Source organism: Anoplopoma fimbria, chromosome 2, assembly GCF_027596085.1.
Source record: "Anoplopoma fimbria isolate UVic2021 breed Golden Eagle Sablefish chromosome 2, Afim_UVic_2022, whole genome shotgun sequence".
Lineage (NCBI taxonomy): Eukaryota > Metazoa > Chordata > Actinopteri > Perciformes > Anoplopomatidae > Anoplopoma > Anoplopoma fimbria.
The window spans coordinates 2,623,038-2,640,166 of record NC_072450.1 but is presented as its reverse complement, the minus strand read 5'-3'; the positions used below and the strand labels follow the sequence as shown (position 1 = coordinate 2,640,166).

Genomic DNA, 17,129 nt, shown 5'->3' with positions numbered 1-17,129 from the left:
TACCCTATTCACCTGTAGAGTCTTCAACATGTATGTAATTTAACTAAACATTTCTTTAAAGGACGTTTTCTCTAAATGAGTTTTTTCTCAGACTCTGATCCATAAATCTCCACTTCAGTAGCTCTTACATACACCAAACTTTACAGCTTCATTCCTCTCTATATTCTGAAGGTTTCTACAGAGGGGTTTGTTCAGATATCATTCATAGCCTGAATTATACAACATTTTATCACAAAAAACATCTTTTCTTTTTATGTCTGTTGACAGTATTTTCTGACTCTAATATGTTAACAAAATGAAACAAAAAACCAAACTGGCTTTATCCAATGTGCAGAGTCTTCTCTTAAAGAACAGAGTCAAAACGAACAGAAAGATAATGGTACTTTCTGTGTTTCAGTGTCGGAGACGGAGAGCACCAAGGGGAGTAAAGACTTCCTCCCTCAGCTGGACGTGGAGCTTCACTCCTCCTTCAAACCTCGTGGCATCGTACGCAGCAGCTGTCCGTACGACGATCCATCCTGCAAACCCAAGAGCTCCGTCAGCGCAGGTGAAGAAGAAAACTTAAATATATATTTAATAGTTTGGCAAAATGTTGGGAGATGCTGTTAACTGAGATCTGTTTCTCGTCTGTAAATTCACACTTCAAAGTTTCCTTTAACTGAATTCCTCAAAGCTACTCAACATCAGAAGTCTTCAAAATAACTAGAAGACATCAGTTTTCATTATTTCAATACCCATGAGCCTCGGCTGCTGTTTCCATGGATGAGAAGAGGAGAGAATCAGATCTGTAGTTCATTAAGAAAACTTTAGTTGCAAAAACTTTTTAACGATGGTTTTGTTTTGGGCAGTTTTTGCATTGTTTTAAAAAGAGTTGATGCACTTAGTTCATTATGGAAACAGGTTTACGGAATAAATTTAACTCAAATGACTGATCAGCTGTTTCTGCTGTCTGCGACTTCTCTAATACATATTTCTATTGTCTTTGTCTCCGGACAACACTAGCTGACAAACAATTGAAACAGATTCCTGAAGACTTCTCGCCATTTTTTTCTCTTGTAGATGGTTAGATAGCCAAGAAGACTTGTTTTGTTTCTGGTTCACAACATCTACTTCTTCTTCTTCTCTGTTTTTATTGGCAGATTACAGCCATACGTCGTCTACATCGTCCAACTTCTGACCTCAATACGCTGTTAAATTTGAGTTAATTCTCTTTAAACCAGTTGATTTAAACGCCCCTAAATCGCTGTTTTTGCGACAATTCAAAAGTTTTCCTTTAAACTCAGCTATTATCAAAGCAGTTTACTTCTTTGAACTCAAAAACAGCTCCTCCATCTTCTTAACTCCCTCATGTCTCTTCTTCTTCCCCTCTCTCTCTCAGGCCATGTAGCAGGTCTGCTCTTCACCTCCTCCCTGGATGAGATCGGTGAGGTCCACGCCCACAGTCTGCTCAGGAGACACCATAGTGCTCTGGAGGAGGTGGTGGGCAGCGCCGGCAGCGGCTCGAGGGCCCGGCGGCTGAGCGGGGACACGGTGGGCAGCAGCGGAAGCGGCGGCACCACCACCGTCCTCGGCCTCGGCATGAGCCAGGGAGAGACCGACCCTGATAAGATCGCAGGACACCTCGGGGCAGATGTGAAGATCCTCTCCGGAGCCAACTTCAGTAAGAGTACGAGGCCTCGCTCTCTGGCTCTGAGCGGGATGGACCACAGGGAGGAGGACGAGGAGGGACAGGACTCCAGTGACGAGGACAGAACCAACACAGAGGCCATTTTTGATCTGGAGGATCTGGATTTAGACAAACCCCCGACGGGGACCAGCATCAGGTCCAACAAACCCAACAGATCTCGTAAGAAGCCTGTGGAGCGCAGCGTCAGCTACGGCGGCGTGAGCGCCCCCAAGCGCACGGACATCCAGGCGGGCTACGACCCGCTGTCCCTGCTGGCGGCCGAGTCTCAGACGGACCGGCCGGATGAGGACCGGTACCCGGAGGAGGACGAGGCCGGCACGCCGAGCGCCCGCAGGCACCTGGCCCGGGAGATCGAGCTCTACATGAACCACATGGGCAGCCCGCTGAGCAGCCGCACGCCCAGTCTGGACCTGCAGGACCTGACCAGCCCGCTCCTCCTCCACCCGTCCTCGCTCTCGGCCCCCGTAGAGCCAGCCTCCCCCACGGCTCCCCCTCAGGGCCGCCGGGGTGACACGCTCCCGCACCTTCCACCCGCCCTCGCCCTCCCGGCCCGTCTCACGCCAGCGTCTGCTGTCGTCGCCGTCCATCCGCAGCTCCAGCACCACGCCCAGCGCCAGCCCTCGGCCCAGCCCCTGCAGGGACCGGGCGGACCGGGGGAGTCTGGCCTCACCCTCCTCCTCCTCCTTCGCTCTGGACACGCTGATCACACCGACACTGGACGTGTTCAAAACCAGCATGGTGTCTGCTGGGAAGGGCGTGGCAGAGAAGGCGAGCCGCTGGTACTCCCGTCTCGCCACATACACCACGCCCACCAAGGTACACAGACCTGTCGTTAAGTTAACTTACTGTTGTTGTTTCTATCATAATGTATCGATTAAACCTGCATCAACACATGTAGGTTTTTAGTCTCTGCAGAATAATTTGATCTAGAAATGAATGGAAACCAATGACAGGGTTTCTCTTCTGGCCAATGACCCTGATTTTAGGGAAACTTTTGTCTAAGAGTCTGAGACGTGAATCGTTTATGTTCTGTTTTAAAGAGCACAGGGAGCTCCAGATAGGTTTTTATAGATTCTATCTGGGGACCTCTGGTAATTTGTAAGTCTTTCTGGTTATACTTTTTCTTTGTGAAGTTTTTGTTTTCTTTTTTTTCTGCCTCTTTTCTGTTCAAAAAGTTTACATCATTTTGGGTGCAAATTCAGACCCGTTTGCACTCAAGCAAGAGGTCTTTGTGAGTATTGTATAAACATTAATATATAATATGAACACTTATAGTATTAAATATAAACATTACATAGGATATTACTTTTAATATAAGGGAATGTTATGCAGAGCCTCATAACATAATATCTGGGGAATAATGTCAGTACATTTTACGACACATCTCAATCAAGTAGTTTTTGGTCATGTGCTGTAAATATGCTTTGTGGCAGATGGACTAAAAACCTGCATAAATACTGGTGGGGTTGTGTTTTAGCTCTTTATCTGTTTCTGTGGCTTTCAGTATGGATCTCTCATATAATATGAGTCTGAAGTGAGAGTGCTGCTGCCATCTTGTGGATATTTGAGTGGCTTTCTTTACTGACTTAAAGCCTCCTTCGACCGACTAAATCTGCACCCTGGGGGTTTCTTTTTCCAAATTCCATCAAGAAACCACAAAATGAACACTGTTGTCAGTCCGATACCAGACCTTTTGTTCTGTTTGGACACAGTGCTTTAAATGTAGATCCGGCCACATGAACATGAAGCTGCTGTAACATTAATCAGATGAGCAGTTTGTTTGTGTATTCAGGTCATTGACTAGATGCATTTGAGTGGAGACGTAAGCTTTATTTACCTTAGAATAAAATAAAAATGTTATTTGTTCGTCATGTTAGTCACTTCATCCCCCGCTGCTGTGAGCGTTATAGTTTATCTATCAGACCTCTGTTCCGTTCATGACGTCTCTCCTCTCTTCTTCCAGGACGGCCACAGCGACCGTCTCAGCGTCTCCTCCCTCGGCATCGGAGATCCAGACTGCTCCTCCCTGCTGGACGAGGAGGACTGCGGGGAGTCTGAAGGGTCTGTGATCTCCCCTCAGAGGAACGGCCCCGCTGGGCCCCGCAGGAGCCCCAGACGGAGCCCCCTACGCAGCAGACTGGACAGCCCCTCTGCAGGCTCCAGCATCGGGAGACCCACATCTCTGATCCCTGGTAACGACAAGACTCACTGGAGAATCAGACACGCATGCACACACGTGTTCTTGTTGCCGTCCTGGAGAGGAGAGACGTTTTTCTGCTTTAATCAAGGTTCTCAGGAAAGACACTGGATCAAATTTGTCCAAAGGGGTTCTTTGTAAGTCCATAATAACAGACTCAACCCGTTTTAGTGTCAATTGCAAATGACCAAAATTGTCGTATAGACGTCTCTCTCTCTACCATTATGTTTACTGACGAACAATGAGACACAAAGACAGAAAATGCCGAACAGTCCGTTAAAACATTTATTAAATGAAAAATAAACCATAACTTCCACTTTCCCCCAAACAATGAACAGTAGACCCGTCATCAAAAGAAGTGAGTGAAAGAATGAATGTTGAATTCTGACCCTCCGTCCTTTAGGATGCGTCCTCTCTCCTCCCGGCTTCCCTCTGCCGGACAAGTCTGACCTCGGCTCTTCACGCTACACCAGCAACACCAGCATCTTCAACAACTACGCCATGGAGGTAAAAGCACTGAGGTGGAAAGAGGAAAGTCTGATCACTGTTATAAAAAGACAGAAAGCAGAAATAATGGTTTCATTTACAAAATGTTTTTGAAAACAAATATGTTTTTATCAAACTAATAGACTGGATTGGAGAGTGTTTTCCTGCATCTACTGCAAAATATATAAATGTATAAAATATAAATACATAAAGATAAAGGAAATCAAAACGACAGAGGAGGTCCGTGTTGCAGAATTTGTGTTTTCACTGTATCATTATTTAAAATCTTGACCATCTTTTGTTCTATAAGCTCACCTGCTCTCTCTCTCTCTCTCTCTCTCTCTCTCTCTCTCTCTCTCTGTGTCTCTCTCTCTCTCTCTCTCTCTCTCTCTCTCTCTCTCTCTGTGTCTCCAGCTGCTGATCTCCAGCTGTTCTCGCTGTAAGACGTGCGACTGTCTGGTGTACGACGAGGAGATCATGGCCGGCTGGACGGCGGACGACTCCAACCTGAACACCACCTGTCCGTTCTGTGGGAACCCCTTCCTGCCCTTCCTCAACGTGGAGATCAGGGACATGAGAGGACCCGGCAGGTAGACGACCACAGCGATATTAATGTTTATCAGAGGGACTTTGTAATTATTTTGTACCTATTTTTATATAATAATTGAAGTATTGAATAATTTGTTTTTATTGCATATTTACAAATTATCAAACAGAAAATGTAGCCTTTTGACTTTGCTGGATGGAGCCTCTTTGTACTCAGTGGTTTTATTGTTCTTCCCCCGTTACAAGTTTTTTAATGAGATTTGTTTTTACACCATTCACTGCATGATTTTTCTGAAAGCCCCTGAAAACGTATAGTTTCAACTATTTATCTTTATCATTAGGAATTCAAGACTAAATCAGCGACAATTTATGTCGAGTTTAACACTGATTGATTGATTGATCGGATTGAATTGACAGAATCTTGGAAACATTAACATAAAACCCAACAACTGTCATCACATTGTGATTTAAATGTTGCTAAACTCTGATTGGTGCGAAAATAACCCGACATCGGGTCAATATTTGGTGTCGTCATATACTGGGATGCTCTTCTCAAGAGCTGGGAATTCGCTCCAACTACTTCCTGTGTGTTCACAAACTTAAAGTGGTAATGTGGAAACAACACGGCCACTAAAAGGAAGATGTGTTGTATTTTATTATCTATCCAAGTAAATTTAATTGATTCAATTAGTGATTTTGTCCCACACTTATTGCTTTACCTGACTTGTTACCAGAGTTAATAAATAACTTTTCTAACTGATCTAGGTCTCTCTACGTGGACAGCAACTGACAAATAAAACCTTATACTATTTAACAAATAACATGTCAGCAAAAAATTATGAAAGAATAAAAAGTTTCTTTCCATCAATCAAACGCTTTACTTTTGTCAGCCATATTTATGCGTAATATGACTTAAATTCAAGGCAAGTTGTGAACCAAGATATTTGCAGACTTACTGAGTTGTTGTTACAACTGTATCTACTGTTACGAATTTCGCAGTCTTGAACCTATTTTTCCGATTATTCCAACACCACTTGAATGCAGCATCAGGCCAACCTACTTTTAACCAGTGAAAAGACCACAGACAGAAACAAAAATCTCTGATGTGACAGATTCTAGTTTGTTCATGTTTCCTGTTGAACATCATAGTAAAAAGTAATCTGAGAAAATACACGTTTCATGTCTGTTAAAATGAGGCTTTGAGTCTCAATAAGATGTATTTGACCTCTGACCCCTGCTGTGCTATAATAAAATACCTGACCTTGGTTTGCAGAAACTAAACACCTGAGTTGTCTTTCCTGGATGTAGAGGTTAATCCTCCCTCTCTTCTCTTCTCTGCAGGCTTTTCCTGAAGGGCAGCCCGTCGGTGGACGAGGCCATGACCTCGTCGTACTCGGCCTCCACCGGTCTGGACACGGGGACGTCCACCTTGTCCACGCCGTGTCCGACCACGTGTCCCACCACGGCCGTGTTCCCTCCCTCCCCTGTGATGGCTGACCAGGAGTGCTCTGGGAGTGGAAGGTACTAAAAAGAGCTACGTTGTCACATAGAAACTAAAAATAAATCTGCTTTGAATTGACCGTCCTCTCCGTGTCCTCACAGGACTCGTCCGTCCAGAGCTCAGGGGATCAGCATCCCGTCTCCGACCCCCGGACCGCCGATGGCTCGCAGCGTCAGCGCCTTCGGTCCTCTGGATGAAGCGTCTCTTCTCAACCGCTGCGTGCCGACGTCAGGCAGCCTGCCCAGCCGTCTGAACGAGACCACGGTAAGAGAACGTCTCTGCAGGAACATCTTCATTTGTTTCTCCACCAGAAAAACTTCTGAAGGCGCAATGTTTTGTCGGACAGGTTCACTGCCATTCAGAAGTTTGTAATCTGCCACAAAAGCTTGATTTGTTACAGCCAGATGTCTGAGTTATGACTCTTCGTGTCTGAATTGATGCTTTTATCTTTTAGAAAGTCTCTTTACTAATAGATGTTCTTTAGTTTAGTGCATGGAGAGAAAAAAATGAAAGACTGACAACTGAAAAGAGACAAAGATCCTCTGAGCAACAGCTGAATAAGAACAGAAGAAATCAGCAGTCATTAGTAAAAGAAACTGGAAGGTTTGATTTAAACAGGAACAGCTTCCTGTTTCAGTGTCAAGAGTTTCACAATAAAAGCAGCCGATAACAACTTGGTGTTAACTTTAGCAGAGCTCTACTTCAGAATAGAAACACAGAGTCAGGGTAGGGAGTGAAAACTGTATTTACATGTCTGGGGATTAAACAAAGGAGGACAAATTGTTTTTAAATGCTTTAGAAACTTGAGGTTTTACATTTGAGTAAATATTTTGCAGCCAAATCAAATAGTTTGCAGGATATTCAACCTTAGTTTCTTTATAATACATTTAATACTTGACTTGGCTCTTTACAGGTCTTGTATAAAGGTAATAAAGTAGTCCATGAATATGAGATATGAGTTTACAGTTATAACAGTCCCTCCTCTTCAGTGTGGAGGTTGGTTTATGCAGGCTGCTTCCTCTGGTTCTGTTGAGTGAAGCTAATAGTGAAGTGTCTTAAAGCTGCATTCTCTCTGTCTCCTCTGGTTGTATAGAAGTCTATGAGAAAATGACTCTACTCCTCTCTTGATTTAGGACCCGCTGAACATGGAGTGGCGTCTCCACAACCCGGAGCCGGTGACGGTGCCCTACCTGAGCCCGCTGGTGCTGTGGAAGGAGCTGGAGAGTCTGCTGGAGAACGAGGGCGACCCGGTGATCACGGAGGCCGACGTGGTGGACCATCATCCCATCATCTACTGGAACCTGGTCTGGTACTTCAGACGGCTGGACCTGCCCAGCAACCTGCCCGGTCTCATGCTCACCTCGGACCACTGCAACCGGGACTCCCAGGTCAGAATACACACACACAGTACACACAGTACCCACAATACACACACAATACACACACAGTACACACAATACATACAATACACACACAATACACACAATACACACACAGTACACACAATACATACAATACACACACAGACCATATACACAATACACACACAATACACAATACACATAAAAAACACACACACCATATACACAATACACACACAATACACATACAATACACACAATACACATACAATATACACAATACACACACACAATACACACAATACACAAAAAAACACACACAATATACACAATACACACACAATACACATACAATACACACAATACACATAAAAAACACACACACCATATACACAATACACACACAATACACACACAATACACATACAATACACACAATACACGTAAAAAACACACACACCATATACACACTACACACACAATACATACAATATACACACAATACACATAAAAAACACACAATACACATAAAAAACACACACACAATATACACAATACACACCCCAATAATCTCTATCTCTCTCTCTCTCTTTCCCCCTCTATCTGTCTCTCTGCATCTGTGTCTGGATCTCTCTCTATCTCCCCCTCTTTCTTTCTCTCTCTCTACCTGTCTGTCTTTCTCTCTGTCTCTCTTTGTCTGCCTCCCCCCAACTGTCTCTCTGTGTCTGTCTCTCTCTCTCTCTCTCTCTCTCTCCCTCCCTCTCTCCTCTCTCTCTGTCTCTCTCTTTCCCTCTCTGTCTCTCTTCAGGTCCCCCGTCACTGGATGTCAGAGGACAGTAAACACGTGTTGATCCAGATCTTGTGGGACAACCTGAAGCTTCACCAGGACTCCGTCCAGCCGCTCTACATCCTCTGGAACACTTTCAGTGAGTCTCATCGTCCTCTTCATCTGCAGAACAGAACAGAACAGAGGAGAACAGAACAGAACAGAGCAGAACAGAGCAGAACAGAACAGAACAGAACAGAACAGAACAGAACAGAACAGAACAGAACAGAACAGAGTAGAACAGAACAGAACAGAACAGAACAGAACAGAACAGAACAGAGTAGAACAGAACAGAGCAGAACAGGAGAACAGAACAGAACAGAACAGAACAGAGTAGACAGAACAGAACAGAGCAGAGTAGAACAGAACAGAACAGCTTCTAAAGTCACCGGGTCGTCGGGTCATTTACACTCACACTATCCGTTTCACATTTTGACTCTCTGTGGTTTTGATTTTCACTACAATATGAAATACCTTCGTCTCTATGGAAACAGAACAATCATGACTAGTACTGGAGAGAACTCAAACATGTGTTTATATTGCCATAAATTGGAAAAAACATGGAATCTATATAAACTAAGTTTCTCCAAGTGTTAACACTTAAATAATGGAGGCTTTATATACATATTAATATTAAACTGTTCACATTTGTATAACCTCTCCTTCCAGCCTCTCCTCTCTGCTCTGTGTTCAATTTCACAGATTTTTTTGTCACATGACTGTTGGTCTCAGATGAATCAATCATGACTTCATAGTTTCACTGAGGAGCTCAGAATTTAATGTTTTTAACAGAATCTGGTTAAAGCAAACGGTTCATTCGTGGTGAGATTTTAAATGAGACATGTAGAATAAAATGTTTCTGTAACATCACAACTTTAAGCGTTTTCTGACAGAACCGTTCGTCACACATGATGTGTTCAAGGACCGTCGGAAAGATGAATATCTGACGTTCAGAGGGTTAAAGAGGAGTCGGTCTTCTCTTGTGCTAACCGGCTCTGTCTGCTCTCTGTCTTTTCAGGCCTTAATTGTACTCTGTTGTTAGAGAGTGAGTGTTCGTCTCTGCTGCAGACTCCCTCAGATGAGTCCCGTTGTTTCTGTCCTCGTGTGTCTCTCTGTTGTTTGATCTTTGCTCGATGCATCGCAGTGTCGTCTGTGGAAAGTCAGCTGCTACCGTTTCTTTTCATGTTCTCACAGTGTTTTCTATGATTATTTCATGTTCCTCTCAAATACAGCTCACTGCTCTGTATTTGGATTTGTAGGTTTGCATCTCTGGTGAATGTGTTTCTCCCCTCGCAGCTTTCTTTTTCATTCATTACCTCCTAAAAGATAAACGTGATTCTGATTCTAATAATGCCCCACGATGCTTTCTGTATAAAAGCTTTGACATGCTTCTTAATATTATTAAAATATTAATTATAACAATATAATAAATTCAGTCTGGTTTAGGCAGCTGATTTTAATCTAAATTATTTTTAAACAAAGTTTTTTTTTTTAATTTGTTACAAATTAAACAATTTTTTTTAACTTAGTTTTTTTTTTTCCTACATCTGTTATTTATTATAAAATAATTCAGAATTTTTTTTTTTTTTTACTTAAGAACCTTTTCACAAAACATTTAATTCGGCAACAATATTGTTTTTTTTAAATATTGTTCCTTTTACAATAATCTGAGAGGTAATCTGAGATAAAAAAAAAAACACTCATTCAGCATCATTGTTTTATGTCTTCAGCATTAATAAGACGAGTCCAGCACTGAACCGTGTGTGTGTGTGTGTGTGTGTGTGTGTGTGTGTGTGTGTGTGTGTGTGTGTGTGTGTGCGTGTGCGTGTGTGTGTGTAGATGTGGGTTACCCTCTGTCCCGGCTGGTCCCGGAGGAGGAGAAGCCGTTCAGTGAGGATCTGCTGCAGAGCGTCGTGAAGAGCATCCAGAGGAACGACGTCGGCCGGCCGATGGCTCAGCTGCTGCAGCTGCTGGGTCAGACGCTCGGGGTCAAAAGGCAAAGGTCAGCGGCGACACCACACATCTGGATTATTGATTTCTTTAAAGACTCTAAGGCTTATTAACATCTAACATAAGCATCTTCGCTTTGACGATGAAGAGTTTTTGACCTTCACCTCCCAAGTTGACCCACCCAGATCGAAAGAATAAAAACTGTCTGTACTTTTGTTCCCTTTCAGTCTAAAGGTCTTTACACACCGGCAGCGTGACGAATAAATGACACAAATGTGAAATACTAGCCGGCGAATAAAATACATGTTTATCAATGTTGAAAGCATGTGTCAAAGTACGGTTCTGAACAGTGAAGTCAATGCAGAAATGCCTTAAAACCTGCATTCTCTCTAGTGTCCACCAGGGGGCGACTCCTCTGGTTGTATAGAAGTCTATGAGAAAATGACTCTACTTCTCTCTTGATTTATTCCCTCAGTAAACATTGTAAACATGAGTTTATGGTCTCAATCTCTAGTTTCAAGTCTTCTTCAATACAGCATGATGTTCATTTAGTAAATGATGCTCCATTTAGAGTCAAACAGACCATAAAGCAGGGGATGCTTTATATTGCTCGTACGTGCCTGAGACTTGCAGCTTGCTTACATATCTTTGTTTTTCCTCTTTTGAGAGCTGATCTAAACACCTGAAGGTTGTAAAAGATGAGTTCTATTACTGTAGCTCCATGGTGTCCCGTTGTTAGCCGCCATGTTGGAACATTGATTTGTCCTCCAAGTCTTCTTGCCAATCACATGAATGAAAACTATGAATTGAAAGAGTGAAAACATTAGTTCAATTTGGTTGAAAATAATTTATTTCCAAGCAAACTGTTAAAAAAAGAATCCTCTCGTGACCTCGACTCTCTCTCGTCCTCAGGAGTTTGTACAGAGACGTCCTCTTCCTCTCTCTGGTGGCTCTGGGAAAAGACAACATTGATATCGGTGAGTCATCATTTTATGTTTTTATGATTATCAGCATCTGAGGGTTTTTTTACTGTTGATTTCTGGGCGAGATTATAAAGAAATTATCAAGAATTTGTTTAAAATTGCATGTTTTTGCAACGCCTTGTTTGGCCACAAGGGGGCAGAATAAACAAACAGTTCCCTGTTCAAACATCCAGCAGTTACAGACAAACATCAGTTATTTATTTTGGGTGTTTCTGAATATTCACGCTCCTTTTAGCTCTGTTGTTTTTTATATCTGTCATCACTTTAAATCAAAGAAATAACAACAACATATAAAAACACTCCTGTTTCTCCTCTTCCTCCTCAGACGCCTTCGATCGAGAGTACAAGTTGGCGTACGACCGTCTGGTGCCGAGTCTGGTGAAGCTGACCCACAACTGTGACCGACCTCCCAGCACCGGGGTCATGGAGTGCCGCAGGACGTTTGGAGAGCCTTACCTGTAAACACACACACACACACACACACACACACACACACACACACACACACACACACACGTCATCGCTTTGAGACGAGCTCAGGAAACCTGTCGCAGGACTGTGAATGTTTTTTGGAGAAGCTGACGGCGTTTTGATGGAAACACGACTCACGGTTCATAAACACCACTTCATCCTGTGAAAACTGTAAATACACAGAAGAAGAAGAGGACTTTTTCTTTTTTTTTAATGCAACATTTATAAAGCATATGAAGTCTATTATTAGCAATATTTTAACTTGAACTCTATTTATACAAAATAAGCTTTATTTATTGTCTGTTTGTCGGTGTTTAGGAGTCGTAGCTTTGTTGTCTCACAGTTTAAAACAGAGCGACCTGAACACCAGAACGGATTTAGTGTCTGATGTAAATTACGTTTTCTGTGTTTTATGAGTCAAAGCATCAAAGCAACAAAGAAAGAAATGTTTAATTAGAGCTGCAGTGATCAATAAGTCTGTAGAAATGACTTGAAGGTTTGGTCGGTCAAAGACTTCACTCTGAGAAATCCTGAATAACATTTTAAATCGAGAATTGACTAAATGAACGTCAAAAGTATTTGTTAATTCAGCTCATTTAAATGTTTAAAGCACCACTTTAATGTTCGTCCAGTATCTGAAGATAAATGTTTGCTGTGCTGAAACAAACGCTCACATTCGAGCTCTACATCTCATTTACATGTTACCTTTAGTTTGTTTACTAAACAGGTTTTTTGTGGAGCTCGGAGCTACGGAAGCCTGGAGAGGGAAGTTTATAAAAGTCAAAGTCTGATCCAGATTGTTTTTCTCTCATAAGAACAAGTTAAAAAATATATAATTTACTAAGTTTTGTTAGTTTAGTTTCATTTTTAAAACTGTAAAAAAAGGTGTTTGTTGTTGTTAAAGTCATTTTCGACCATAAGAGGCTGAAGAGCATCACCACTCCGTTATTATGAATCGTCTGATTATTATTTTTTTTTTAATGAAATATCACAATTTTAAGCTTTCTTTCGGTTTGAGTTTTCTGATGGAAGCATTTCTCACATGATGTGTTCAAGGACCTAAGGAAAGATTAAATTATCTGACATTTATGACAGTTATTTCAGCTTCTGGCTGTGATAAACGGTGTTGTTTTGGTGACTGTTTAAGGAAAACGTGCTCATTTCAGCCTCTTGTGGCTGAAATGAGCATTACAACAACAAACACTAATGAATTTCAAAAGATTGTTTTTTTCTCACATAAACACAGGAGAGAAAATGATTAATATCAGAGGTATAAACGGATCACCAGTTTTTATTCTCACTCAGAGCTTCCGTACTGAGTTTCTCATCATCAGAAACATCAGAAACGCTGATTCATCGTCTTCCTACTAAACCGACTGTTTGAATGAAGCTTTAAATCCAAGTTCAGAGTTTATGTTTGTAGAGAAGCCACTACAGAGAGGACGGTTTGTCCTAAATATACAGAAGCTGCTTTCATAAACGTAGAAAACCACGGTCACGTTTCTGATATTTGTAGACGCTCACGTTGAAGCTTTGGGAAATGTTTTAAACCCTCTAACTTGTTTCATGTTTTCTCCACCGTTTCACAGCAAAATAATAAAGATGCGAGTTAGAGCCTCAGCGAACAAAGTTTCTAGATCAAATTTATTTTATAAAACTTTAACAAAACACAATGATTTTGCATGGAAGATTAAAGAATCAACGCAGAGTCACTGAAATCTATAAAAGAGTTCATATCTGTGTTAAAATGTGTGTTTATTAAAAAGTACGGAAAGTAAATCAGGACTTGAAACAAAAGGCACATAGATTTATTAATGTGTAACTTTATATTTGTGTTAAAAAACATCTCTGTTCACATTTGCACATTTAAACAAAAAAAGGTTCTGATTTATTTCCCGTTAATGTGAATCCTCTTCGTCTGAAAATGAAAAGTTTTGAAGAGATTCTGGATCAAACTGGACTCGAGCAGGAGAAGAACACAGGCGTGTTACTGTTTTCATGTTTACGATAATCAAAGTGAAGACGGTGAAGGTTGAAGGTTGAAGGAGGACCTTCTGAACTCACGGAGGTCTCATGAAAATCAACCGCCGGTCGTCTGTGGATGAAGTTGTACAGAGGGAATGATTGATCAGAATCCAGGAGCTTCATGTACATTTGTAGAATTCACATTTTATAACCGATGTGCAGAAGGTCCTTTATGAGACGTGGTGACGGTTCTGAGCAGAGACCGGATCCACGACGGCTTCACTGTAAATAAAATCACTTAAACTCATTGTTGTTGTTGTTGTGTTCTCTTTCTTCACAACATAAAATCACCTTTATGATTTAACTTCTAATATTTATCGTCCACAATTTTTGTTTGTTTTTATTTGTGGGTCCCTGTTTTGTTCTTACACAGAAATACACGTACACATAGACACATGCATATATATATATATTTATTTTTTTTACTATTTTTTTAAATAAATAAATGACTCAACATGTTTGTTGACCCTCACGATGCATTTAGTTGAGAAAACAAAACTGTTGTTTACAAGTAAACTCCACACGGTGTCTTTAAGATATCGTCATCCTCCACTAAACTTTATTAACATAAACATTATTAATTACAGTTATTAACATCACGGAAAAGACAAAAACAGCGAGCAAGTGCCGGAAATTAAGATAAAATAAAATAATCCTTTATTAGTCCCGCAGCGGGAAAATTTACAGGATTTACAGCATAGAGGATAGTACAAACAAGAGACAAAAACAAGTATTATAAATAAGCAATAAAAAACAGTAAAGAATCCACAATAACAATGAAATATTATATATACAGGTCAGACAGAATAAAAAAAATTGAAGAAGTCAAAGTGAAGTGTTTTTTTAATTTCCGTTGTGTTGAAGAGTAAAATGTTAAAACGGAGGGTAAAACTGCACCTTTAATATTCCTTATATTGTTCTGAAATAAATGTTGATGTAAATTGAAGCTTTTATAACAATGTTAGATTTAATGCATTTATACAGTTTTCACATGAAAAGTGAGATTCAGATTCATTTCATGGATTCTGTCTCTACTTGCAGCATTTTCATCTCTCAGGTATTTGAGATCTTCTGTGAAAACACACTCCGTCCACCAGAGGGCAGCACCAGATCACTAATGATTATTTTAATGTAGAGCATAATATAGTTCAGCATATTTATTCTTTTTTTTATTTCCCACACTTTCTTTTTTATTTATAAACAACAAAACAGAACAAATCAACAGACACACGTGGTCAAATTAAACAACAGAGATTTCCTTGGAATTTTGTCCCAGTATAAAGACATACTTGACAAATACTAAATAAATAAACAATAATAACTAATTAATAAAATAATTTTAAATTAAATTAAAATCAATCAAAATAAAAAAGAAATAAATTATTTATCAATTCATAAATGAAATAAATAAATACACAAATAAATAATTAAATACATAGAAATAAAATTAAAGAAGCAAACAAATATATGGGGGAGACATTTTTAATTGCTTACAGAGCAAAACAGAACAAATTAGAAAAATCACCAGACAGATGGTCAAATTAAACAACAGAGATTTCCTTGGAATTGTGTCCCGGTATAAACACATACTTGACAAAGACTAAATAAAAAATAAATATTATAATAATAAAATCATTTTTAAATTAAATTAAAATAAATAAATTATTTATCAATTCATAAATTAAATAAATAAATACACAAATAAATAATTAAATACATAGAAATAAAATTAAAGAAGCAAACAAATATATGGGGGAGACATTTTCAATTGCTTACAGAGCAAATCAAGCACAATCTACTCAAACACAGGTTATTGCTGAACATTCATAACTCAAATAAGATCTAAAGAGGGAATCACTCTTTTACAAACTCATAAGAATACATCGGACCGCATTTCACTGGGAAGATTTGATAATTTATATTAAATACGAATTTATCAAACCACATTGGTATGATAAATTATACCAAGGTGGATGAATATCAAAACAAACATGTAGGATTGAAAGGCGTGAAGCATAAAGCATTATACTTTATACATTAAACAGACAATACACAGTGTTTTTCAAATTTCTCAGAATAAAAGACCAGAATATTGAGATCAATAGACTCGAACACATTAAATAAGTTCCAAATAGTTTTTGGCACTTCCAAAATGCTGCAGAACTCTTCATCATATTTACTATGCAATGTATTAATTATCTTATAAAACGTGTATATTTATAATATATGAAATTTAAAATGAACAAATTCAGCTTAAACACTAGATTCAGATCAGAATGCTGACTCACTTCCTCTGACCCATGTGAAGGTGTTTGTATCATGTTGGTTGATTATTGATCGGTTCTTCCTGATGAGGTCGTTCCTCAAACATGTGACAACATGTGGCTCAGGAAACGGCTTAATGAAGTTAGACAAGTGTGTTCATCTCCGACACACACACACACACACACACACACACACACACACACACACACACACACACACACACACACACACACACACACACACAATCACACACACAATCACACCAGACGTCTTTCAACACAGACGTGAGAAACAACAGCTGACAGGAAACAGGCCGGACACAGACACACACACACACACACACACACACACACACACACACACACACACACACACACACACACACACACACACACACACACACACAGTCCAGAGCAGTGAGGTCACCAGCGTTGAGCTTAATGTGATTCCAGCTCTCAATGAACAGAGAGGAAGTCGTTAGAGACTCTGTGAGGATGGATCTCTGCTGTCTGGTAACAAAGTACAAATACACTCAAGTACTTTCACTTAAAGTTACTTGAGGAACTTCTAACTGGTCCTGAACCAGTCTCAGTTTAGTCCTGATCCTCTACAGACCTCCATCAGTAAACGAGACCATCAGAGAGAAGATCGTCTGTTTCTATAAAGTTATTCCGGAGCCACCGGGTCGGATTCTGGTGAAACCAGATGAACTCATGCTGGAGACCCAGACCGTTTATCTGGACCCGCTGGAGGGAAGGGGGCAACAGGAGAACCAGAACCAGGACTGAGCGGGTCAGACTGTCAGACCCTGCTGCAGTAAAATGAGAGGTT

At 40.5% G+C, this 17,129-nt stretch overlaps 1 protein-coding gene across 1 annotated transcript in view; it reads left to right on the top strand.

Moving 5' to 3' along the window:
- The window catches only part of LOC129108802 (C-myc promoter-binding protein-like), a 77,867-nt gene extending 63,590 nt beyond the window's left edge, over positions 1-14,277 (top strand). Inside the window, 14 exon segments of the mRNA XM_054620726.1 lie at positions 398-547; positions 1,379-2,143; positions 2,146-2,178; positions 2,181-2,503; positions 3,651-3,879; positions 4,288-4,391; positions 4,785-4,960; positions 6,258-6,437; positions 6,519-6,681; positions 7,551-7,805; positions 8,587-8,704; positions 10,444-10,606; positions 11,467-11,531; positions 11,863-14,277. Coding sequence (XP_054476701.1) covers positions 398-547; positions 1,379-2,143; positions 2,146-2,178; positions 2,181-2,503; positions 3,651-3,879; positions 4,288-4,391; positions 4,785-4,960; positions 6,258-6,437; positions 6,519-6,681; positions 7,551-7,805; positions 8,587-8,704; positions 10,444-10,606; positions 11,467-11,531; positions 11,863-11,999 — 2,861 coding nt within the window. The 3' untranslated portion in view covers positions 12,000-14,277.
- Positions 14,278-17,129: the final 2,852 nt, after the last annotated feature.